This window comes from Orycteropus afer, unplaced genomic scaffold, assembly GCF_000298275.1.
Source record: "Orycteropus afer afer isolate SDZICR_OR568_19922 unplaced genomic scaffold, OryAfe1.0 scaffold00040, whole genome shotgun sequence".
NCBI classification, from domain to species: domain Eukaryota; kingdom Metazoa; phylum Chordata; class Mammalia; order Tubulidentata; family Orycteropodidae; genus Orycteropus; species Orycteropus afer.
The window spans coordinates 11,823,998-11,848,558 of NW_006921627.1; the positions used below are offsets into that span (position 1 = coordinate 11,823,998).

Here is a 24,561-nt window from a genome sequence, read left to right on the forward strand (position 1 = left end):
CTACTTCTTCTTCCGTTCTTGAGAGCAGCGTGGGCAAAACCTGGAGAGGAACATGAAAGAGAAGGGGAGGGAGAGCATAAAAGGGAGGATGCCCTCTACCACTTGGCTTAGAGGTGGTCCAGTTCCTACCACAACTCTCTCACTCACCATTTCCCTCGAGGCTTAGTTGTCAGCCCCACACAGGCAAAGTGGAACCACTCGATGGAACACTGGAAAAGGAAGATGATGGAAGAATAGTAAGCCAAGAAGCCAGAAAGGGCAGATGAAGGAAAGGAGGTCCGCAAATCGATTCCTCAGGAGTGTGAGCTGATTCCCTCCCTCTGGAGAATGCCTGGAGGCTCCAAGGCCAACCAGCACAAATCACCTGCTTCCTACCATGAAGTTCCACTGTTCAACCCTGTCTTTTCCCCTCTGGTACCCATATCTTTACATCCCCTTCAGAGGCCCCCTTCTTGAGGCAAACTGTTTCTTACATCAGGGTTGTCACAGCCAATCATTTCTCCATAGGAAACCTGGTGACAAAGGCAGTAGGTGGGTTCATTGGGATCCACAGGCATATCCAACACATCAGAGGGGTGGACACTGCCAAAGGTCACTGAGGGCATCCCATACTCGGGACTTCTGCAGGCCAAGAGGAAGAGAAAGTGTCATCTGCAGGAAGGAGAGATATAACCAGAGACTCTCAGAGGTGGTAGGAGATCTGGGTGGGACAGGTAATTGCAGTTTCTGCTCTCCTCTATCTAGCAGGTACCAAACTAATAAATGAGGAGAAAAGTTATTGGCACAAAAACCAGAGCAAAGTGGCCAGGGATAGTGTGGGATGAGAGCAGCAGTGGATGGGAGAGAATAGTATGTCATTTAGCATGAGCTTCCTGATGCACTCACGTGCGCACAAGTTTTAACTTCTTCTGGGCAGCCTTGGGGGTTTCTTCATCTGAGTTTTTCCCTTTGGAACGAGCACGGGCAGCTTTCTTCTCCTTTTGAGTCCGACCTTCTAGGGAAGATGGGGAAAAGCCAGGAGGCAAGGAGACAGAAAGATGGGTTAAGTCCTTTTTCTTCCCCCATTTCCAACTTGGTACCCCTCCCTGATAGGTGAAGCACCTGCAGCGTCTCCCTCTGAATTCTCGCCCCACCTCTCAAAGCCCTGCCCTCCTCCTCCTCACTCTTTTTGCCTTTGCTGGAGGAGCTGTCATAGTCACTTGACTCAATCTGCTTCTCCTTCAGATCAGCCTCAAAACGGGCCAAGTCTGTGTCCAGCCGCCGAATGTGTTTGTCCACCTGGGTGAGAAGGAAGAAGGGAAAGGTACAAGGCTGGTTCCAGTAAAGAAAACAGGGAGAGATCTATGGATCTCCCAGACCCAAAACTGATCCCAACACAGCTGAAGTAGAGATCTAGGACCCTGAGGTAGATGGGAGGTAGGTGGGGAGCCATGAACAGTGCCATACCATTTCATACGTCTGCATGGCAAGCTGCACCTTGTCATCACCAAATTCCTTGCACTTGCCATAAGCTTCCTGGATCTGTTTGAGAAGGGCCAGTTTTTCCTCAGAGCTCAGGCTGCGAGCGCTACTCATATACTCAGTGGCCAACTTGTCAATTTCAGCCTTCAGGTCTACAACAGAGACAGAGGCCACGTCACAATGGTCTAAGTGGCTAGGTGAAACATACTTCTTCTTCTTGTTCCTTGGGCCTTTTCCATTCACCAACATAACTTTCTAACTAAAATGTACCGAATATTCAAGGTATTGTGCCTGCCATGTTCTCAAATAATACAACGTATTGACAATATTTTAATGGTGCCTTCATGGTGCTGAAAACACTACCACCATACTTGGAACTTAAAAATGATTAAAACATAATGAGGGATCCTTTGCACACTGCACTAATACATAGATTATGTCTGTTGATGTCTGGAGATGCTTCTTTGCAGGGCTTGCTATTGCTGGAACCCTGCATTCTGTCTCAAAAGCTTCCCAGCTTCTCTTCTCCAAAACATTCCACAGCAGCTTTGGCTGTGTAAACCAGGCTGGGTTATCTGCTGCTGCTGGTTTCCAGGTCCCTACATCTGTAGCTCATCATTTTAAATTGGCCCTAGTTCATTTATAGAAACAGTTCTACTACCTTACTGCCCACCTTAGTTTGCTCATCATTTGCAACTTGCTTTCATTTCCCATCACCTTTTTTTTCTGTTTATCTGACATACTGCAGCAAACATTTCAGTATTGGAAAACTGGTAACATTCCAGAATTCTGAGACTGTACATGTGGACTGCCTAATATTTAGTAGGATTTGTAAACAATGTTGATGGAAGGACACAAAAGTTTGGCTGCAACACAGTGCAGCAACAGGTTAACAGGGAGGATCTGTGAAGACACTATGTTCATGCCCCTCCATTCCAGGCCTTTGAAAGAAGCTGAGAAAGCATATATTTCCACAATCTCTAACTGGTCTTTCTGTGCACAAACTCAAGAGTTGGAATTGTTTTACAAAGAAAGCAAGCTGGTCCTCAGCATTTGGCAGGCAGTTCTCAAGAGGTCTACATCCAGGATTTTATATGATGTTCACCTTTTCTCAAGTAAACTTGCTAGAGTAATGTAAAAATCACCAGTCAGATATCCTAACACCAGCTTGTTACATCCTTTTGCATTACTACCTAAGGATGGAAGATAAGACCTATACATTTTTGGGTGGGTATGGGGAAGAGCTCCAACAGGTATCTCTGATCCTGATGAGCCCAAACTGACCACTGCAGTGTAGCCTTAGGCTGTAAGTGAATGCCTCAATGCAGCCAAACTTGTTCAACAGTTTCTATAGTCCAAAACCAGATGGTATATAATGCTTTTGTAAGACTGAAGAATACAGTGTAGAAATTCTGATATTAATTGCTGCTTTCCTTTCTTTCAAGAATCTTTCAGCAAAAATTCTATGTATCAACATGAGTTGCAGACTAAAGCCACACTGTGAATTCTGTGATATTATTAATATTATAATATTAACAATGCAGTGAAGTAGAAAGATTTTTAGCTTCTTCATTAAAGCACTTGACTGCTAACCAGAAGGCTGGTGGTTCAAACCCACCAGCCACTCCTAGGAAGGAAGGTTGGGCAATCTACTTCCGTAATGATACTGCCTCAGAAATCCAAGGAAGGGTTGCTACGAGTCAGGTCCGACTCGACAGCACATAACAACATTTTAGCAGAAATGATTCTAGAATTGACTTAGGCTTTTGAATTCTTCTTGAGGGAGGTATAAAGAACACAGTATCTGGTTCTTGAGGCATCCTCTCAATACTCCAATTGTTATGAAAAAGCTGATAAAGAAATGAGTGTCTCCATTACCTCCTTTTAAGTCTTGCAAGGGAGTAAGCGAGAGAGAGAGAAGCACAGTTCTCCAGATCATACCAGATGATATATAAAACCAAGCAGAAAAATAAATGATCATACACATTCATTATTCACATGGACTCGTTACTCTGTACGTACCCTCTGTTCTCTGGTCTAGGTCCCTCATTAGCTGAAAGTTTCTCTGCAACTCAAAGGGGAGGTTTTCAATACCTATGGAGAGGAGGAGAAACTGGGAATTAACTGGACTTCACAGGCTTTACAGTTCTTTTTAAAGGGTAGCTCCAAAACAGGATCCAAACGTCCTCAGTTTTCCCTCCTTTGAAGCTACAGATTGATCCATATCAATGTGATGGCGTTCATCCTTCCTTTCTCAGAGAAAGTTGTGTGCATCTCTCTCTCCCCACAACTAACCTCTTTATCTCTGCACAGCTGTCTCATCCTTACTCAAACCAGCCCTTCCTTTTCCTTTACTTTCAACTTCTGCCTCTACGCTTCTTGCCTTAAATGTAGAAATACCCTCCTGTTATCCACTACTACTCATCACACACACAATCTACTCTCCGTATAGTAGCACGTTCTTTTTAAAAATGGAAATCTGCTCACGTCACTCTCTTGCTTATAACCCTCTAGTAACTTCCTATTGTTTTTGGATGCTGTGTACCTTCTGGGCCTTGCTTACCTTACAGTTCCTTAACTCTTGCTGGCCAGCCCAACTTGGTATTCCCTTTGCTCTACTAATACTCATCTTATCTGGTGCCTCAAACTTGCCTGTGCTCTTCCTGCTATTTGGCTTTCGACATACTGTTCTCTCCACCTGGAATGCACTGCGTGGTCTTCCTCACCCCAAACCCATAATACTTCTCAGCCTACTAAATTCTTCTCTGCCTTTCAAAGTTCAGGTCAAAGATGACTTCCCAGACTCTAACAAGTGCCCTGGATATATACTATCAAGGTATTCTATCTCTATCCTTTTAAGTACTTATTACTGTAATTAAATAATTAGTTGTATAATTAGTTATTTAATATCTGTCTCCCTGGACCTCCAGGAAGGCTGGAACATGTTTGTATTATACTCTGTTATTCCTGTTTTTAGGACTATGACGTGAGTACAGAAGACATTCAATAAATACCTAAATAAATCCATGAATACTTAAGTATTCCCCATATGAGACCAATGTCTTCCCATGAGTCTACCTCTAACTTTTTAAATGCTTCCTTTTCTTTAACTACAAATTGAGGTCTGCTACCACAAGATTACTGAGCCTACTTTAAGTCACCAATGACCTATTAAATGGTCTTTTATTAGTCCTATCCTAAAAAGGAGCCCTGGCTGTGCAGTGATTAAAGTGCTCAGCTGCCAAACAAAAGGTCAGCAATTTGAACCCACCAGCCTCTCCAGGACAGAAAGATGTGGCAGTCTGCTTCCATAAAGATGTACACAGCTTTGGAAATCCTATGGGGCTGTTCTACTCTGCCTTATAAGGTTGCTATGAGTCAGAATCGACTCAACGGCAATGGGTTGAGTATCCTAGAAAAATACCTCTGTAGCAGTTGACACCGTCTTCTCTCCTTCGAGTAACTTTCTTCCTCTTAGGATTCCAAATCTTGTCATATACCTTCTGGTAATTCCAACATTGACGTCTCCTTAGCCTGCCCCTTAAATGGTAATGTTTTCTTAAGATTACACTTTAATCCTCTGATTTTCTCACTCTACTTGTTTCTCTTGAATGATCTCATTCACTTTCATAGATACAATTATCATTCCTATGCTCAAGTCTGAATGGAAGTAATTACAATTACTTGTGGATTTCCTTGTTAATAGTGTATTATCTACCTTATTTCCCAAGCAAGAAATCTAGAAGTCATATTAGAGTCTTCCCTCTTTCTCAATCACTCAGTCATACCATCAATTCAATTATATTTAACTCCTAAATACTCTTATCACTCCCTGAGATCTGTGTTCTCATCTCTGGCCTGCATTGTTATCACTAACTGATCTCCCTGTTAGTGGTGTTACCACTCTTCAATTTACCATACGTCAGTTACTTTCTTTTATAAAAATTGTATCTTACTTTAAAAATCTATCAGTTCCCCACTATTGAAAATGCAAAGTTCTTAGACTGGCTTAAAAAATGTTGTACAATCTAGCCCCAGTCTCTTTATCCAATCTCATTTCCCAATCTTCCATCTTAAAGTCCTGTATCAAACAGTCTGACCTCACTTTTCTCTGACCTTACCACGAACCTGTCACCTTACCTTTGCTGATGGTTTTCCCACAACCTGGAATTCCTTTTTCTTTTCTATACATGCAAATAAACACTCAAACTTGAAGATCCTATCCAAACACCATCTCCACTGTAAAGCTTTTCCTAGTTGCCCAATTACTTTTTCTCCTGTTACCTACCACCTGTCCTTTTAATGTATTTCTATTATTTCTTTTGTCACACTGTTTTATTTATTTGCACTTACTAGACTTTGCTTCTTGAGAGAAGGGGCTGTGTCTTAATAATTTCTGTGTATCTCCAGTGCCTACCATTATGTCTGACTCATTACAGGACCTTAATAAATATTAACTCCGGAGCGCACAAGGTGATAGGGTTTTGAAGGAGTGGGTTTACTCAAATAACATAAACATGAAAGCAGATTTCCAAATTAATGGGAATTGAATCTTTGCTTCACGAAGAAATGCGTTCCAGCTCGGCATCTGACGGCGGTCACTCACCACTCCCCCATCCCTAAGAGCCGCTTCTTAGAAACTGAACGGAGCCGCGAGCAGATCTTTGCCGCTGCTCCAAATGGCAGCAGTGAGTGATATAATGGAAAGACCAATTCTGAATTAAGGTAGAGCTATCTTGAGGCTGGAGACCCTGAAGAGTGGGGACAGTAAACATCTTCCCGGCTATACCCTGCAGGCTTTCAAAAGATCTTCCAGTCCCACCGCGCAGCCCCTCCCTCGTCTACACCCAACCGCGAAGCCGCGACCCTGCTGCCCCGCCCCCTCTAGCTCCATATACTCCAGTATTTTCTCCCAAAAAATTCCTTCATAATTGTGCCCATCTTACCACCAGGATTTCTAGGCCTTAGATCCTTTGATCTTCGATCCTCCCCCCCACACTCTATGACCCCTGACCCCCTCCTTCAGCCTGCTCTTACTGTCCAGGTAATGTTCCAAATACATCCCCGCAGCCATCTTGAAGCAAAACAAAGCAACTTCCGATCCACCTCGGAAGTGACTGAAACGCGATAAGCACTGCAACGATCCTTGGATTAGAGCCCTTCCGCCCGTAAGAGGAGAACTTCCGCCCTTACTAAGTCGTCCTCCAGGACACATCCGCCCCACGTTGAACCTATTTTCCTTTGCGTGAATAGTCACCGTAATGAGGCGGCTTTAGCCTGCTTCCGCCCTTAACCCAGTATACAACTGAGGCAGGCATGACGTCACTAGAGATCGCCATTTTGAATTCTCTACCAAACTTTTTCCCTCCAAAACGGGAAGGGGGCGGGGGAAGAATTGTTCTGTTTAAGATTGTCTGTCACAAATATCCCTTTTCAGGACCTAGAGATACAACTTCTTTCCCTTTTACAGAATTTGAGTCTGGTGACCAGAGCAGGATTTTGCCCAAGGCTGGATTGCAAGAATTAAACCCTCCTTATTTCTCTTCACTCGTACAGCACTATCCCACCAGAATTTCTTTAACATGGGAAAAGTCGTTACTTACAAATACAAAATAGAAGTACAGAATAAAGCTATATAGTTCTATGCTCCTTTTGTCAGGGGTCACGTCCTTTACACTCAAACACATTTCCACATTTAAAATACTCTGACCTTACCTTATTGCACCTTTGAGGGAAATCTCACGTTTTCTCTCTACCTTCTTATTCATGAGTTTATATATGATATTAACACCAATTCTTAAGAGTGGTTCTGGGCCAGTTAGATGTCAACCATTATTCTAGTCAGCTACAATGAAAATTATGCTTTTCTTTCATCAGAATAGAAAGCAATCAAGTGCAAGGCAGCGTACTACACTACAGAACCAGAACTCAAAAGTTCCTAATACTGGTGTTGGTAAGACAATCCTTTGGAGAAGCTGATCACCACTAATTCACACATCTTTGATAATGATTATTAATGACACGTGCTAGATTTTAATAAGACAGACTTTCAGGCATTTAAACTAAATATGAGAAGGGAAAAGTGAACCTCAAGCCTACTCAATGGTGTTATCCAGCAATAGAGAACCAACCTTACTCTAATTACAAGTGTGTCATCCCCTTGGGTTAGTAATATGACTGTTTCCGTCTCTTTATAACATTAGAATAGTACCTACCTCATAGGGTTGTTGCACTGAGGAGTGTGTATTTATGCGTACACTTAAAAGTAAGACTCTGGTTCTAATATAGCTGAAGGTAGGGCTGTCAGGGCCTTTCAACAGTTGGTGAAAAATAGGGAAAAAAGTAAACATTCAGGAAGCTAACAAACACTGGTGCATTTCATCATATCATGTGATACATTCATTAGTGTCACATTACATATTGAAACACTATCTTAAAATACCCAGCCCTAAATTATGTGGGCATTATTTGATTAACGACCCACACTCCACTAGGTAAGGAACTATGTTGGCCATCAGTCCCACAGATGGCAACCAGTTCTCAGATGTAGGAGCTTTGTCACAACCTCTTCAGCGCTTAGTTTTAAATTCTCAGAAAAAAGAATCTTGGTGGTAATTTAGTCCAATTGCTTCACTTAACAGCTGAGGGAGAAGCATCTTGGCCAACACTATGAGCTGGTTGATGGCAGAACCAAAGCAGAAGCCCACGTTTTCTGACCCATTTTTTCCTTAACACTGTGACTGTCCTGATACTCAACTGTGCACCCATTAATTGGTGGTTTCCACCACTGGAAATCTCTAGTTTTAAGTGTCACAGGGTAAGGAATAAATGCATATATACACATACTACCAATGGAAATTAGCTTGAACACTCCAATTTCTCTAATAAAGAGCCTTAGACTTATTTTCTTAAAAAAACCAACGAAACAAAAAACCTGGAACCTTACTCTCACATACTTTGGCAATGTAGTTCCCATGCCAATATTTTTATGTATAAATCCTCATAAATCAGGATTTCAATTTAATATCAAAGCTATACCCTTTTATGGTTTGGGCATTACACGCAAGGGGCCCCTTTACACAAGCATTCGTTCTCACACATACACTTTGGTGTAAATTCTCAGCACTATCCTTGAACATTTCCCCAAACAGCTTTTCTCCATGCTCACTCACATCAGTAGCTCCACTGCCTCTGATCCTTTTACACGAATTTATTTCCATACAATGTTCTAAAAACACCCCTTGTTTTGTACATAAGATTTTTCTTCAATTGTAAATTGCTTTAAACAACTGGTTTCCTGATTTTTTTTCCCATTTTCTTTTCTCTGAAATCTGCCATGATTCAAAAAAAAAAAAAAGAAAGAAAAAAGAGCAAGAGAGAAGAAAATAAAAATGTGATGGTCAAAGGGATAGGGTAGAAAAGAAAAACAAAGACAAAAATAAACATCAAATAAGAAAATTCTCAGAGATAATGCATTTATAAACACAGAAATGGTTACAACAAAGATGGCTGTGATGAATGTTTATATATATATATATATATATATTTATATATAAATCCGTGTCCGGCAACTGACCGTGGCACCTAGGGAGTTAAGTCCAGTCCTTGTGTTTGCCCTGAACTCTCCCTTCTCTGTAACACCCTCCTTCTTTTGGGGTTTCATAAGAGAACACAAAGCTCCCACTCCTTGAGGTCTGGGATGGGGAGACTGAGGGTACAGGCCCTTGGTTGACAGAGAAGTGGGAGAGAGGCTTCAAGGAAAACCGTAACTCACACTTCTAAGCCACCCTTGACCACCTTGGGAATCTCTGGCCCCTTGGGGACCACATCTCAGCCCTTGCCCTCTTATAAATAAAGGGAGGTCTGATACCCACCCAAGCTCCTTCCTCCAGCATTAGGTAGGAAGTGAAGTGAGGCCATTTAGGAGAAGAAATGGCTCCCAGGGGTGGGGGCATGTGAGAAACTTCTGCTCTTTTGCAGGCAAGAACAAAACAAGAGGCTGGTTGCGTTTAGGACTCCCTTCTCTGTTATCTGGGAGGGCCAGCCTCTAGTCTTCTGTCAGCCCAAACTTGGAGGATGAGGAGGGTTTAGGAGAGTGTAAGTGCCTACAATGGACAAGTTTCTATGAGGTCATAGTAAATCCCTCCCTTGAGCACCAACCCCCAATTTTCAAAAGCTATGCTTGGGAAGGGAGGCTGCTGGATTACACTACCAGCTCAGTATTCCTTTGCCAATTAGGAGGGCTGATGTTCCTTTTGAAGAGTTAGGAATAAGGATGGCATCCTGTGAAGGAAGGCTGTGCCTGAGGCCTAAGGAAATGGAGCCAAGGCCTGTCAAGGAAGAAGAGGACTTTTCCCACCAAGAGGAGCTGGAGAAAGAAGAGCCAGAACTTCTTTCCCCTCTTCCCAGTGAGTGGCAGGGCAGGTCTCTAAGAGCTGGCCAGGTGCTCCACCTGGATGGTGCTGGTGGTGACAGTGAGGCAGATGTCCTTATGATGCTCCGCCGTCTTATATGGGGTTAGGTCAAAGGAACACTGAGGTGGAGGGTTGGGGTTGCTGTCCCCACCACCCCCACCTTGGGGGGCTGCCCCAGGAGACTGGAAGTGTGGTGGCTGTGGCTGTGGCTGTGGCTGTGGCTGTTGCTGTGGCTGTTGCTGTGCCTGTTGCTGCTGCTGCTGCTGCGATGCCTGGGAGGCCTGGGCCTGGGCTTGGGCTTGGGCTTGGGCCTGGGCCTGGGCCTGGGCCTGAGCCTGGGCCTGAGCTTGAGCTTGAGCCTGAGCCTGAGCCTGAGCCTGAGCCTGGGCCTGGGCTACTGCTGCTGCCGCCGCTGCTGCCTGCACTTGTTGCTGGAGATCAGGAGGGTTGTGTTTGCGCATATGTTTCATAAGGTACGTTTCCTGAAAGAGATGATAAGAACAAGTTGAGGGATGAAAGAGAAGAAAGAAGTTACCTGTAACTAGTATCCTGGGTTCTTACTATGCTTTAAATAAAGCATTATTTATACAGAGATTAGAATATCTAATCTAGAGACATGGTAAATTCTCCCAAGCAGCTGTTTTCAGTGTTCACTACTGGGTAGAATGGGGAGGGGGGCTTTTAGAAGACCCCATAGGCATTCAATTGGCAGAGGAAAAAGATGTCATTTTCTCAAAGATCTCTCAATGGAGCAACTTTACAATCTCTTTCTGGAGCCTAGTGGAAAACATTTAACTGAAATCGTCCTCCCCCAAAAAATCTCATGTTGCTTTATGGTTAAGAGAAATACAATCTTTGTTTATCAGTCTCTACAGACTTTGAGGATCAGGCATCCTCTAAATTCTTCAGCTGTGAGTTTGCTTAATTTCTGTTCTCTTTACTGATTCTGGTTCAGCTGAAGCTAGGAAGATGTGGTATTTACTGCAATACAGCCTTTGTCCAGAACAATAGGGTGAAGTGGATTGAAGTCTGATAGGACTTCAGGGAAGGGAAGGAAAGAAATTAAGCACTCACCGATGTATATGCCCGACTACAGATAGTGCAGGTGTACACCTTGGCATGTTTCACCGTATGCGTAGAGAGGTGCACCTCCAGTGAGGCTGCGTCTGTGTACGCCCGATGACAGTTGTGGCACTTGAAGGGTTTATCTTTGTTGTGCTGCCGCCTGTGGGACTGTGAAAATTGGGAGAAAGAGGATGAGTGCACAGGGGCTCGGGTGGAGCAGTGCTTAAAGCATTCTGCTGCAAACCAAAAGGTTGGTGGTTTGAATCCACTAGCCACTGCTTGGGAGAAAGATGAGGCAGTCTGTTTCCATAAAGATTTAAAACCATAAAGCCTTGAAAACCATATAGGGCACTTCTACTCTGTCCTATAAGGATGCTATGAGTTGGAATTGACTCAGTGGCAGTGGGTTTAGTTTTAGGATGAGAGTACTTTTCTTTCTAGCCTCCCTGACTTTTATTTATGGAAAGTATGGAGCTAGGCGCCTGACCTCTCAGGTTCTTTTCCCATCTGAAGCCAGTAGAAATTGCTTCAAATGGAACTTCAAGAACTAGAGGCTAAGGGAGGAAGCATACCAATACTCTGCACACATACCAAGTATGCAACACATATGAAGATTCTAAAAGTTACATCAATGACCTATACCTGGTCCCAAGAGCCCTGTGGATCTCAAAGTAGATAATGGGGATCTCTAGAGAACTCCATGACCTTTACAAGGGGCCAACAAGGTCAAAACTTTCAAAACAGTAGTAAAACAGTGTTTGCCCTTTTACACATTTCCGTATGATTAGGGGTTACATGGTATGTGACACTGCAACAGACTGAATGCAGCAGATAGGAAAAGCCAGCCTTCTTCTTTTAAGCCAGACATTAGAGAAATTTACAAAAAAGTAAAATAATGCTATTCTTCTAAATGTACTTATGTTAGTATGTAATAGGTTTATTATTGTTATTTTTATATTTATTAATAAATATTTTTCAAGCGTCTCAGTTTCAGTCTCTATGTGGAAAAATATTACCTACATCAACAAAAGCTCTTTGGGTTCCTCAATAATTTTCAAGAGTCTAAAGGAGTCCTAAGAGTCTCAGACCTGATGTACTAATCAAATGGCACGGTGACCCCCGAGCCTCAGACTCAAGGTTGTGCGTGAAGGGTGGAGCAGTTACCTGCAGATTGGAGAGCTGCGTAAAGGCTTTTTCACAGCCTGGGTGTGCACATTTGTATGGTCTATCACCGGTGTGGATTCTGCACAGGATGAGAAAAGAAGAAAGGGAAAGGAATCAGCAAGGCTGCTCAGGGATGAGCTGCTTCACACACCTCAAGGCCAATCCTGGTCTCCTAAGGGAGTACATCAGAGGGGTCTCCAGGAGGCATCAGTCTTGGATCCTTTCTGACAGACATCAGGTTGTAGTGCCTGATTTCTGCTCACTGCCTATGTTACTTAGCTTGAGGTAGGCCTCCTTTTTGCTGAGGGAGGTAGGGGAACTGGTGGCTCAATACCCAAGGGACAGGCACTCCACACTCTGGCATACAAGTCAGGTCCTACAGCAACTGTCCATCACTGTTTACACACATAAGGTAAACACAATGGTAAGGAAAGAGAAAATCACAACACTTCTTCCTTGGCCCCCACCCTGTAGCCAGAAACCATCCTCTCACCCTTGAACATTACCAAGAGAAAGTTTTACTGTTAAAAAAAGGCAGAGTAACACTGTTATCAATACTCATGGAAATTCTGTGGGGCTTTTCCCAGTCTAGCCCTCAATGGCAGGAAATACCTAGTCTGGTACCAATTTGACTTCCACGTCTAACACTCCTGCACCCCTATTGAGGTGAGTCAAGGACCTGAGGGTGTCTGACACTTGTTATTCATTAAGAACTTCAGAACCATCCTGTGACCAGGTACTTTTCTGGACCTCTGATCTGAAATCTTGAAAACATCGTAGACACATCTCCTTTTAAGAAAAGCCTGACTCCTCAAGGCAAGACATTTGACCACATGAAAGTAGGATTATCACATCCACAGGAAGTCAAGTGAGAAGGTCCATGGTTCAATTTGAGATACTGTCAAAGATCATCACTTTTCTAGTTGGCAGGTCCATCTCTTCCTAATCACTTCAGGTTTATGGGACAAAAAATGGGCATCCTGAAGAAGTATGAGCCTTTTCACTTTCTGTTCGCCAGTTCTCTGTGAATATGTAGTACACTCTTTCCCTCTACTCCTGGCAGCTCTTGGAGGCTTCCTTGTTGCTGTGGGTGTTACCAGGCTGATATCCAGCTAATGTTTGATTCTATCTCCCATTCATAGTTGGTCCCCGAAAGGCTAGAGGTATGATCTTCTCCAATCAAATGTCTCTGCTTTGGCTTCAAGGAGAAACTCTTGCAAGATGTGTACATGAGCATTTTCAGAGAGGAAAATGAGATAAGAGTTGTCTCTGCTCCAGGTGTCTTTCTGCCTCCTACTATATATCACGGATTATCACAGTCATTGTTATCTTCCCAACGTAGCTCCTGCCCCAGAAAGGCTCTCTCTTAGCATCTACTTGCGCCTCAGTGTTGTTGCTTGGTCTTCTTTCTCCCAGAAGCCAGTGATGTTCTCCTCCAGCCAGGTCTCTCCTCCAGCCAGGTCTCTCCCCCGCCCCCCGCATGCGGGTTGTTGTGTGTGTCCAGGGCGGGGGTGGGAAGGGCATGCCAGCGGGGCGGGGGCGGTAGCCCGCCGCTCTCCCTTACCGTGTGTGCTGCTGGAGGTGGGAGAGCTGGCGGAAGGCCTTCTGGCAGTACGAACAGTTGTAGGGCTTGGCCCCCGAGTGGATACGGAGGTGCTGGGCCAGGTAGGAGGTGTTGGCGAAGGTCTTGGAGCAGTGCGGGCACTTATGGGGCTTGATGGTCTCCGTGTGCATCTTGGAGTGGATCCTGCCGGAGAGGAGAGGAAGGAAGGGGGGAGGAGGAAGCAGTTCGACACCACCGGCTCAGCTCTCTGCTGGGTGAAATGACGTTGCTTGACGGATGGAAGGACCCCCTCCTCCCTCCTCCCAAAGACACTCCGGCCTGGATAGGCTAATGAAGAGGACACCCAGATCTAGGTTGTTGTTGATTTTTAGTCGGTGGCTAGAATGGCAGTGAGATGATGAATAGCTGCAACCCATGGATCCTGGTAACCTTAAAGTATTCAGTCTTGTCAACCCTCTGTTTTTGTTCCTAAGGTTACACACTCACCACAAATACCCTGCTTCCAAAAAGTAATTTGAACAAAGACCAAATACCGCCTGTTCCCCATGGACCTGAAGTTGAATGCACACCTTGGCTCTGAACTGAAGCATATAGTAAAAGCAGGGCCTGCTCTGCAGAAGATTTCCAAACACAGACACAGAGAGAAACCACAACAATTGTTCCAGACTTTGGGATCGGAGACCAGAATTTTCTAGTCCCCCAAACTTTAGAATATAGTTTATTTTTCACCATCAATAACGGGAGAAAACTGAGGTGCCCAGAGGGCAAGGTTGAAAGGGAAAAGAAAAAGAAGACATGTGGAGAGAGAAGTAGGTGCGGGCAACATGGCCTTGAAGGGCAGGAAGAATCAGCCAGCTAGTGGGATAAAACTGAGAGCAGCCTTACCGGGTGTGCTGCTGAAGGTGGGAGAGCTGGCGGAAGGATTTCTCACAGAAGTTACAACTGTAGGGCTTGGCCCCTGAGTGAATACGGATGTGCTGGGCCAGGTAGGAGCTGTTGGCGAAGGTCTTGGAACAATGTGGGCACTTGTGGGGCTTGGTCTCGGTGTGTGACTTGGAGTGGATCTGCATCTCCGACTTTGAGTAGAATGTCAGTGAACACATCCGGCACCTGGCCAAGTAAGGGCAAGTGATCAGAACCCTTCCCAACAAGAAGGCACTGCTGACCCCTCCCCTCCACTTCCAAAAGAAGCCAACCTATCTGATTTCTCTCCTATTCCAACTACATTGTAAGGCCCTTAAGAGCAGGCTCTCTATTTTATTCATCTTTATAGCCTAAGCTCCTAACACAGTGTCCAGCACATTAGAAATATTCAATTAATGTTTGCTGTTTGAACCCCAAAGTATGCAAAAACAAGAATTCAACCAGGTAAGGTAGGAAAATTTTATTATGGGCTCTGGGCTGACATGGGTTTGATTAGACCAAGAGTATCAGCTAATTTGCATTTAGTTTTTCTTCTGCCTATAATGTGACTTCAAACTTTTACAGAACTCCTTTCCCATGTATAAATAGAGTACATCCCTCAAGTATTCCTCATGGCCCCCAAGATGATAATGAGGAACAACTGAAGAGACTCCCTAAAAGGACTTCTATCTCCTCAAACAATTTTCTCCTTAGATTTTCCCTTACTTTCACTTTTGGCAGTGATTCTTAGAAGGATAGTAGTGTGGGGGGGAAATACCACAATTATTTAGAGGGGCTTCTCCAAACTATTTATGTCCAGTCTCCACTCTATATCTGATATATTCCACCCCTGGTCTCCCCTATCTCACCCCTTTGCAATCAAGAATCACTTTTGAGTGAGCCAAGGTAACTGTTGGGTATGGGGTGTGGGTTGTATCCCTCAAGCATTTAGGAAAAATTTTTGGAAAACACTATCTTCCATGGTAAACCTTTCCTCTCTCCTAGCACGTGGAGCCAATGCCAGCACTTTGGGTTGACACCAATAGCATCTGGATATACTTTCACTCATCACCTAAGCTGGTAAACCTTCTTACTGCTCTGCTGTTATAACATCAACTAAGGAGGCCTCTGAGCAAGTTAAGCCACAACAATTTAGACTTTATTGGGTAAAAGCTATCTATACGTTAGTGGAACCCTGTTATTTTTTTCTAAACAACCCACAAGCGTGCAATGTGGGCTCATAAAAAGGCAGCAGCCTGTAAGTTAGGTAACTGGGGCAAGTCCCTCTTCTTTGGGTCTCCCCAACTTATCTCTGTAAGAGGGGTGGGGGGGATATGGGTGATGATTTCTACTTTTTTTCTGATCTCAGAAGAATAACTATGAGCATGACTAAAAAGAACACTGAGCTCCTCAGGAAAAAAAGGTAACACTCTTAGTTGGGACATGGTCCCTCTATTAATGTGTTTATTGAAATTCCAATGATTAAGGCCGATTTCCATCTCTATTCACTTAGTATCTTTGAAGGAAATCTAACTGCTAGTTTTACTAGTCTCTGACAGTTTTCTAGCATGCTCAATCACTGTATAAGAGGAAAGATCTGTTTATACGTAGCATGGTCTCAAGGACATAGCCAATAGGGGTCTAGACCCCTAGGTTCTACACAGAGTTCTGTGATGGGACTGTTCATCAGTGCAGACCACATATTTCTGGTCTGTAAAATGGAAAGAGAAATATCTGTCCCCTAAAAAGGCTACCAAACATTCATAACAGTCAGGTAAGCCAAATGTTCTCCAATAATATAATTGTGTTAATGCTAACATTAGTGCTGATGGATGAGCTCATGCTACTATATATTTGACTAGAAACTTGAAACATTGGAGGGCAACTACAGAAACACTGCAAAATACCTGCACTTGGTTGTTAAAATTTCTCCAAGAGGTAGAAGACAACATTCACATGAACTCAAACAAAATCTCATCAGTGTGTGTGAGGTGTTTTTAAAGTACAAACACACAACCCTACCTTTAACATTAAAGTTAATTTTAAAAACAAAATAACCCTCTTCTTCAAAGTTTCCAATTAGAGAAGAATCTGTGAAACTTAAATTGATTGATTATGGACTAGCCATGAAACGGGCACCCTCAAGAGGTACTAGGTAGGTATAGTCCTAATAATGATAATGATAAAAATAAGTGCCATTTCTTCTTGTTTGCTCTTGCCAAACCCTTGTCAGGAACTTTATTTATTTATTTTAAATTGTGATTTGAGTGAAAGCTTACAGAGTAAACAGATTTTCCACTCAACAATTCATACACATCTTGTTTTGTGACATTCACTGCAATCTCACAATATAACAGCACTCTTCCCACTTCCTCCCTGTGTTTACCATTTCCCTTAGTGGTCCTTCTCTCCTATCCCTTCCTGCCTTTTGAGCTTTATCCCTGGGCAAATGTTGCCCTTTTGATTTCGTATGGTTGACTGTTCTTACAAGGATGTACCTCTCTGGTATTACCTTCACCTTATAGGCCTGCCTATTCCTTGGCTAATAGTTGAGCCACTGGAGTGAGCTCTCCTCCCTTGAAGAGTATCTAAGAACCACCATCTCCTCGTTGTTAGGCACTTTAAATACATTGTAGCTACTCCTCACAACAACCTCTCAAATATTACCATTGTTTAACAGAAAGGCTCAGAAAGGTTAAGCAATAGGCCAAAGGGCAAACAGTAATTCACAATGCCATGATCCTAACCTACTTTAAGAATCTTAATTCTGCAGATATTCAAACAGAGGATGGACAATCACCTGATGGGAATGTTTAAAAAACTAAAGCTACAGAGAAGGGACTGGCTAGGTGACCTTCAAAGTATTCCCAATTCGGAAATTCTATGATGCCAAATAACAAGAGTAATAAAAGTCCTTGAATGTGAGATCTTGGATGATTGGGAAGAAATTTGATTTAGGAGTTGTGGCAGTAGCAGTTAGTGAGGGATGACAAGTCAGCACCCCATATAACTGGGCATACAACTCCAGAGTGCACTGTTCACCTCAAACACAATGAAAATGGTGCCTTTCGAGGCATGCAATGCAATGGCCTTGGTTACATTTACTGTGAAATATTCATTTTTCTCTAAGATGCTAAGAACAATTTCAAATACTTTTATTTTTCCCATAAAACATTTCCACAAGATAGAGGAGGGCTATGATTGATCTTCCCATTTTATAGATGGGAAGGAACAAAAAGCTAGGGGTATAAAATTGATTTGCCCAAAGTAAAAGAATCCAATTTCTTTAACACCCATTCAAATGCCATGGACCATAGGAATGAATGTGGTTTACTCATACATGAATGGAAGTAGGGATTCTTTGTTATTAAAAAGATTCTTTTAGAATTTCAATGTTCTGAATTTCTGACAAAGTTCCCTGAATTCATCTAGAATAATTAGTCCCCAATTAAATTTCAAAGTTCTCTTTAGTCACCTAGGTTTGGGACCTGCCAAAGATTCCTAACACACTGAGGGGTAGGAAGAATCAGAGCTTTCTCCCAATTGTACATTCATACTTCTTTCCACCCACACAGTTCAGAAGTCCAGATACAGCTTTAATGGGGGTTCAAAAGACAAAAAATACAACCCTGGCAGAATTAGAGGATTCTGAAGCATATGAAAGGCTTCAATGGGTACTAGAGAACCTCCCACTACTCCTACCACATACTTCATACAGGTGAATCTCCATGTTACAATCACCTCACTTTAAGCAAATACATACAAATCCAGGTTTCTACACAATAAATTAAAAAGGGATTTTCATTTATAAAATATTAAAAATTGCTTTTAAATAAATCAATCTCATCAGGCACTTTTATAACATAACATATTTTCCAGCAACACTTTTATTCTACAAAGTGGGTTCATCTACAGTAATACAGCTGCAATGAAATGTGGCTTATAAAGTTGGAATTCTGCAGTACCCAATACTTTCTGCATAGCAACACTACCTCATTTTCATGTACAAAGAGTGATTTAAACAGTCTGTAGTCACAGTTACTCTCCACAGTAGAACCATACAATGCAAACAGAAATAAACACTTATAATGATTATCTCTTATCTCTTTCTTTTGAAGTTCCCAACCTTTCAAATCTTATCTAATATATACTCCCAACAAATGGGAGGGATAAACAGAATTCTCCCCATTTTACAGATGAGGAAACTGAGGCCCAGAGAGGGGAAAAGGACTTGCCCAGGGTCACACAGCAAGTTCGTGGTGGAGCCGGGAACTGAATCCATGAGCCCAAGGCTCTGTCCATTTCCTGTGCCGCAGTTCCCTTCGCTCCTAAAATGGGAACAACATTGCCCATCTCGGTACACTAAGGACAGACCCAGTCTCCCAGCCATGCATATCTGCCCCTGTCTGCATTAAAGCTGTGACAATGGTTATCCCACTTTGTACTCTGGGGCAAACTCCCCAAACCCTGTAGGGCCCTTGCCAGTTTTCACAGTAGTTAAAATATTTTCAACTTTCAAAGGGCAAGGATATAATTACTGTTGTATAGTATCACATGCAAATATGCATATAGTACTTTTTAGTAATGGATAACTTTGAGGAAGTAAAGGATCAAAAGAATTTCCATGAATTAGAAAGTTAGCAAATAGCCACTTTTATCAACTTTTTGTATCCCAAAGAGAGGGGAGGCATCCTATTCCTCCCACCTTTTTATGTAAACCCCTCCCATCATCCCAACCATGCAGGGTCCAGCAGGCTCTGTGCTCCAAGATGGCCCAAGAACCAGTAAATGGCACACAGGTTAGGTTAGGTGCTTACCAGAAAAGTTTCTCAAAAAAAATAGGAATGGAAAATGTAAAAAGCAAAAAAGACCTGGATACTAAGTCTCAAACCAAGTCTAAAGCCTTCTTACAAAACAGAAATTACACCGTGCCACTGAAAAATAAGTCAGTGCTGACGACTTCCAAAACTAGGGTGAAAAAGAAAGGGTGAAATGGGTCTGGATCCTGGGGAGAGAGGCACTAGAAACTGCAAGAAGCTCTGCCTTCCTGTCCTACGAAAGAACACCTGACATGCAAGTCAATCTGAGATGGAAAGGCTGTCAGAATATGGAGCCTGATTTGGGGAAGGACACAAAGGTATAGGGGAAGCTGAGGCAGTGATCCTCACTCCCATCTTGCTCCCTTGGTGCTGGCTCCTACCTGTAGGTCTTTCCGTCTTTCTGATGGTCATCATCATCTTCAGGGGAAAGGACGTAAGGGTCATTCATCTCAGGAAGCCCTGATTCCAGCATCCGCTTCTTTTTCCGGCCCCGGGAGGCCTTAGGAGCCACACTGCCACCTCCACCACCACCTCCGCCTCCTTCCTCTGTTAGGGTTGATGCTACCTTCTTGGAGAGGTCAGGGACCACCTGCAGGGCTTGTGAGCCAGGGGGAAGAGCTGAGACAATCATGGGAGCCGAAATAGGGAAGGTCTGAGCTGATGAGGCTGTGGTCACGAGAGAGCCTGAGGGGGATGTGATTACCAAACCTGGACCTAGGAATGGAGGAAAGGGAGATGGCGTTATGTTGCCCAGTCCTGATTCTGATCCTTACTTCATTTCACTTCCCCCAAACCATTGTCTAATTAACCCCTCACCACCTCCCCCAGCCCAGAGTACTTAGGAAACCCCAAACCCTGTAGAAAAATAATGGTCTCCTAACCCCTGTCCCCACCCCCCTGGTAACAGTGAGATTTACCCCTTGATTGACTCCCTTCTCTTCTCCACCTCTGAGAACAGGAGACTCCTTGATTCAGAGAAGGAAAGAATGTCACCTCCTCAAAGGCAGGGACCGCATCTTCTACTTCTTTGTATCCCCCACAATGCCTAGCACATTGCTAGGCACACAGTAGGCACTTAATAAAAATTTGATTGAGTAATCAAACACGTATCCCACTCCCCATGTCCTTGGAGCCCTCCAGCCTGGGGTACTGATCACTGAAGATCAACACCTCAGATTGGAGAAGAGCAGAGTTGCTCACCAGCAGTCATTAGTCCTGTAGACGGCACAGGGACCACCGTGATATTCTGAGTAACGGACGCCTGGCTGTGTGGGGTCAGCTGCTCTGACTTGGATTCTGTGTCCATACTGATGCCTGAGGGCAGGGACACTGAGGCAGGCACTGTCAGCAAGGTGGGGTAGTGAGGTGGAGCCAGCCCACAGCCCTTCTCTGGCAATAGCTGATCCTTCATTTTATTGATGAACATCGTGTTCTCTATCTAAAATAAAAGAGGGAGGGGAGTGCAGTCTTCAGACTGGGACATAGTATGATTTTGTCTTTTCCCTAAGTACTTCTCATTGTTTATCCTCCTCCTTGGATATCAAGGAACTAGGAGTTAGTACCTTTGTGCTTCCAGAGAGCAGCCAAGACAGAAATACTATATAATTCTCAGTGATGTGGGAATCAGGGAAGCAGTATGTGGTTTACCTTGTTTCAGTCTCCACAGTAATAGAACCGACTATTCAGAGCTGAAAAAGTACACAATGGGGGAGGAGTGACAAAGTTAGCAAACATCACCTACCTGTCCCGAGACTGTGGGAATAGAAGGCCAGAAGTACGGGTTAGAATTGAAGTGAGATTCTTCCATTCTACCTGAAGGAAGAAAGAGAGACCATATCACATTCCAGGAGAAAGCTGAAGAAGCTCAGCAATGGAGAAAAAGAGGTGGGGGGTTCTTGGTCTCTTCTTTGGCACCTGACCACAAAGTTGGGAATTAGCAGTCGAGACCTTAGGATCTACGATATTAGTACCCTTGAACCAAGCCACTCAGCACTGTAGCCACTCCAACAGATGCTGTCCTAGTTAATGTTTGTGAGAAAACTTACACATAACTCACATACCCACAGAATGTTTCCCATGCCCTAAAGAAGCAGAATTAGTATTACTTTCTTTTGCTGACAGAGAAAAGGAGACCATGAGAAGGGAAGAGCTGTGCCCAAGGTCACACAAAGCAAATCACTGGTACTTGTCACTGTTCCTCTTTGCCTTAACCCCTCAAACCTATCTTCCTTGAAGTAAATTTTTAAACATTCCAAACAACATGGCTATAGCTTGAAAAAGTTTTAGGCCAGAACACAAAAGAATTCTTTAAAAGAATTAAAGAATGAAGTTGGTAATTATCAGAATCAAGGTATTTTCTGAGTCCCAGCTGATATTTGGTGATTGTGTCCCACCAATCCCACCAGTCTAAGAATATCCATGGTGCTGTGTTGAATCCCATACAAGCAGGGTGAACAGTGAAAACCTAGGAGTTACCAGTTTAGAAAGGGGTTCTGGCACCAGCTATAGCAGCAGCAGCATTCCAGATGTCCACCTAAGTGTGTATTTTCAAATACTATGCTTCCAAGAGTTCAAATTCTTCTCTGTATGTGGATGATGATTAAGCTTAAAACTTTGGGGGCAAGAGATAAGATACAAAAAAATAGTAAACACTCAGGATCATATTGCAAATCACAGAATCCAGGTATTCGACCACTCAATTTTCAAACTCTGATCACTTCCCCTGGCAAATCTTATTTGGCAGTATGCTGATCAAGAGTAGCCACCAAAATCCTGACTAAGAAAAGATCTAGCCTAGCAGAAGGGAGGTGAATAGGGAGTATGATATTGGTGGAATGGAAAGGAACAACAGCAGGAAATAAACATTACCATGCTGCTACTCTGAGCCAAGAGCAACAAGGTACAGGTGACTTACAGCCACATCAGACTCACTGAGGATGTGGTATAAGCAGAGAGCAGAGAAACTAAGAATTAGAGGCTAAACAAGACACAGAAAGTGGATTTCAAGTAATGACTAAGGAAATTGAGAAAGATCTTCAGCAATGAAGCTGAAGCAGAAAGGATGGCACTCTAAATGTAACTAACCCTGTTCCTTAGATTTCTCCAGGAATCTCATCACATTTTTTGCTCTACAAAACAGTAATCTTAACTTATAAAACCTATAAAGGGAAGCAGAACTGAATCTTAGCTTTTTTTCAAACGGTAGCAAAGTAGAGGAGAAAAGGCACCAAATCTGTGACTAAAACAGCTTCACAAAAATAAGTCACAATATTAAATGACTGAGGATCAACCACAGGCAAATCTTATTTCTTGAGTTATAAAATACATACAGTAAAACCAGACGGTCTTCAACACAGGTGTTAACCTAGTCCTTCCTACATGAGCTTTATAAAGGGTGCTCAGGTCCTCACTAGGCAACAGAATAAAAAAATATATGTATATATTTCAGATCATAGATTATGGGGATCCAATCTCACCAAGCTCCTTGGAAGGCAGAAATCATAGCCTCTACATTTGTACTTCCCCACTGTACCTGATACAGGAATGAACACCACATAAGTAATCACACATTTAATGAAGTAACTAACAGTGGAATCTGTAAGTACAGATTTTGAAAACAATGCTAGAGGTGCAAACCTTAACCCCCAATCCCTATCTGTGTGATCTTCTAGCTGAGAGAAGTGAAACAGACGAGAGTGGCGACAGATGGTAGGATGGTAGGAATAAGGTAGAGAATCAGACTGGAGACTAAAAGACATGTCTAAAATAATTCTACTCCACTCCACCCTACCCCTGAGTAAAGAAGTAGCTGAGTTATGGATGTGAAATTTTAGGAGGGAGGAACTGAAAGCCTGAAAATAAGAATGCCCCAGACAGGATTCCTCTGAACAAGATCAATCCACTGCCCCCGCCCCCCCGCAATACACATTTATAACCATTCACACTGTGTCCTACTTGTGAAATACACATTTATAACCATTCACACTGTGTCCTACTGGTGCAGCAGACTTTTTGAGGGCAATACCCCTGTACGTTCTTAAAACGGTGCATAGAAAGTGATGTAATAAACCTATCACACCATCATCATCACCATCATTAACATTTATTAAGGACTTATTCCACACAAAGTACTGTTCTAAGCACTTTACAGCTATTACATCATTTAATCCCCACAAAAATTCTAAGTAGATACTGTACTCCTCATTTTTCAGATGAGACAAACCTGTGTAAGAAATCTGAGAGCAGGGAGCAGGGATATAAACCCAAACACGAATGGATGAATCAGGAAAAAGGGTTCTACAAAGGAATAAAACCATGTAACTCAACTACACAACTCTGATGTTGTGGCATGATCCAGGAATTAAGATTTAGAATATTTCCAGAAACAAATTATAGGCATAACTCGTTTTAATTGTACTTCACTTTATTGTGCTTCGCAGATTACGTATTTTTTACAAATTGAAGATTTGTGGCAACCCTGCGTTGAGTAAGTCTGTTGGTGCCATTTTTCCAACAGCATGTGTCACATTTTGGTAATTCTCACAGTATATCAAACTTTTTTACAATGCTATTGCACTAGACTACAGTACAGTGTAAACAAAACTTTTATATACACCAAGAAACAAAAAAAAAAAAACACGACTTGTTTTGCGATATTTGCTTTATTGCAGTGGTCTAGAACCAAATCTGCAATATCTCCGAGGTATACCTGTATACATTTTCCAATAAATGTCCTCAAAATTGAAGATTTTGGTAAGAATGAAACAACACACAGTTCTGATCATATTCTCTGTCCACATGCTGTAAAACATGACTTGGCTGCCAACATAACCAATTTTAGAATAAAATATATTAGGACTGGAGAGGGGGTAAATAAAAGTGCATTGCACTTACTTGGATATCCTGTCTATGATTCTAATTTGGTTCTTTTGTTGTTATTGAGAATATACACAACAAAAACATATACCAATCCAAGTTTCCACATGTACAATTCAGTGACATGATTTGTTTCTTAACAGAACAAAGCTGAACAAAGAACTAAAGTAGGTAGTGGGACAAGATAATAAATGTGCCTTGTGGGCTTCTAATAAATGACAGCCTAATAGGGGGTACATAGAGAATACCGCTGGCACACCTATAAGTGATTTTTGCCTGCAAAATTACCCCCGAG

At 42.9% G+C, this 24,561-nt stretch overlaps 2 protein-coding genes across 2 annotated transcripts; both read right to left on the reverse strand.

Moving 5' to 3' along the window:
• ING4 (inhibitor of growth family member 4) lies at positions 1-6,535 on the reverse strand. The gene is made up of 8 exons (XM_007937100.2): positions 6,499-6,535; positions 3,484-3,555; positions 1,447-1,613; positions 1,164-1,278; positions 886-994; positions 474-621; positions 148-209; positions 1-40 (listed from the first exon to the last, which is right to left on the reverse strand). Exons 1-8 carry the CDS (start codon positions 6,533-6,535, stop codon positions 1-3), a joined length of 750 nt encoding a protein of 249 aa, XP_007935291.1.
• Positions 6,536-9,889: 3,354 nt separating this feature from the next.
• ZNF384 (zinc finger protein 384) lies at positions 9,890-21,198 on the reverse strand. Its single transcript, XM_042780432.1, has 11 exons — positions 21,133-21,198; positions 20,592-20,829; positions 20,309-20,356; positions 19,772-20,105; positions 18,807-18,899; positions 14,554-14,778; positions 13,669-13,851; positions 12,105-12,183; positions 10,950-11,108; positions 10,265-10,357; positions 9,890-10,216 (listed from the first exon to the last, which is right to left on the reverse strand). Exons 1-11 carry the CDS (start codon positions 21,196-21,198, stop codon positions 9,890-9,892), a joined length of 1,845 nt encoding a protein of 614 aa, XP_042636366.1.
• Between the last annotated feature and the right edge of the window lie 3,363 nt (positions 21,199-24,561).

Excerpts from the sequence above, each read along its gene's own strand:
- ZNF384 (XM_042780432.1), bottom strand. The coding sequence starts at position 21,198 with ATGGAAGAATCTCACTTCAATTCTAACCCGTACTTCTGGCCTTCTATT. Across the intron at positions 20,830-21,132 it reads TTCCCACAGTCTCGGGACAG|ATAGAGAACACGATGTTCAT; the intron begins GTAGGTGATGTT and ends CTTTTATTTTAG. Across the intron at positions 11,109-12,104 it reads CGCAGCTCTCCAATCTGCAG|TCCCACAGGCGGCAGCACAA; the intron begins GTAACTGCTCCA and ends CAATTTTCACAG.
- ING4 (XM_007937100.2), bottom strand. The coding sequence starts at position 6,535 with ATGGCTGCGGGGATGTATTTGGAACATTACCTGGACA. Across the intron at positions 1,279-1,446 it reads CCATGCAGACGTATGAAATG|GTGGACAAACACATTCGGCG; the intron begins GTATGGCACTGT and ends CTTCTCACCCAG. Across the intron at positions 41-147 it reads ACTAAGCCTCGAGGGAAATG|GTTTTGCCCACGCTGCTCTC; the intron begins GTGAGTGAGAGA and ends GTTCCTCTCCAG.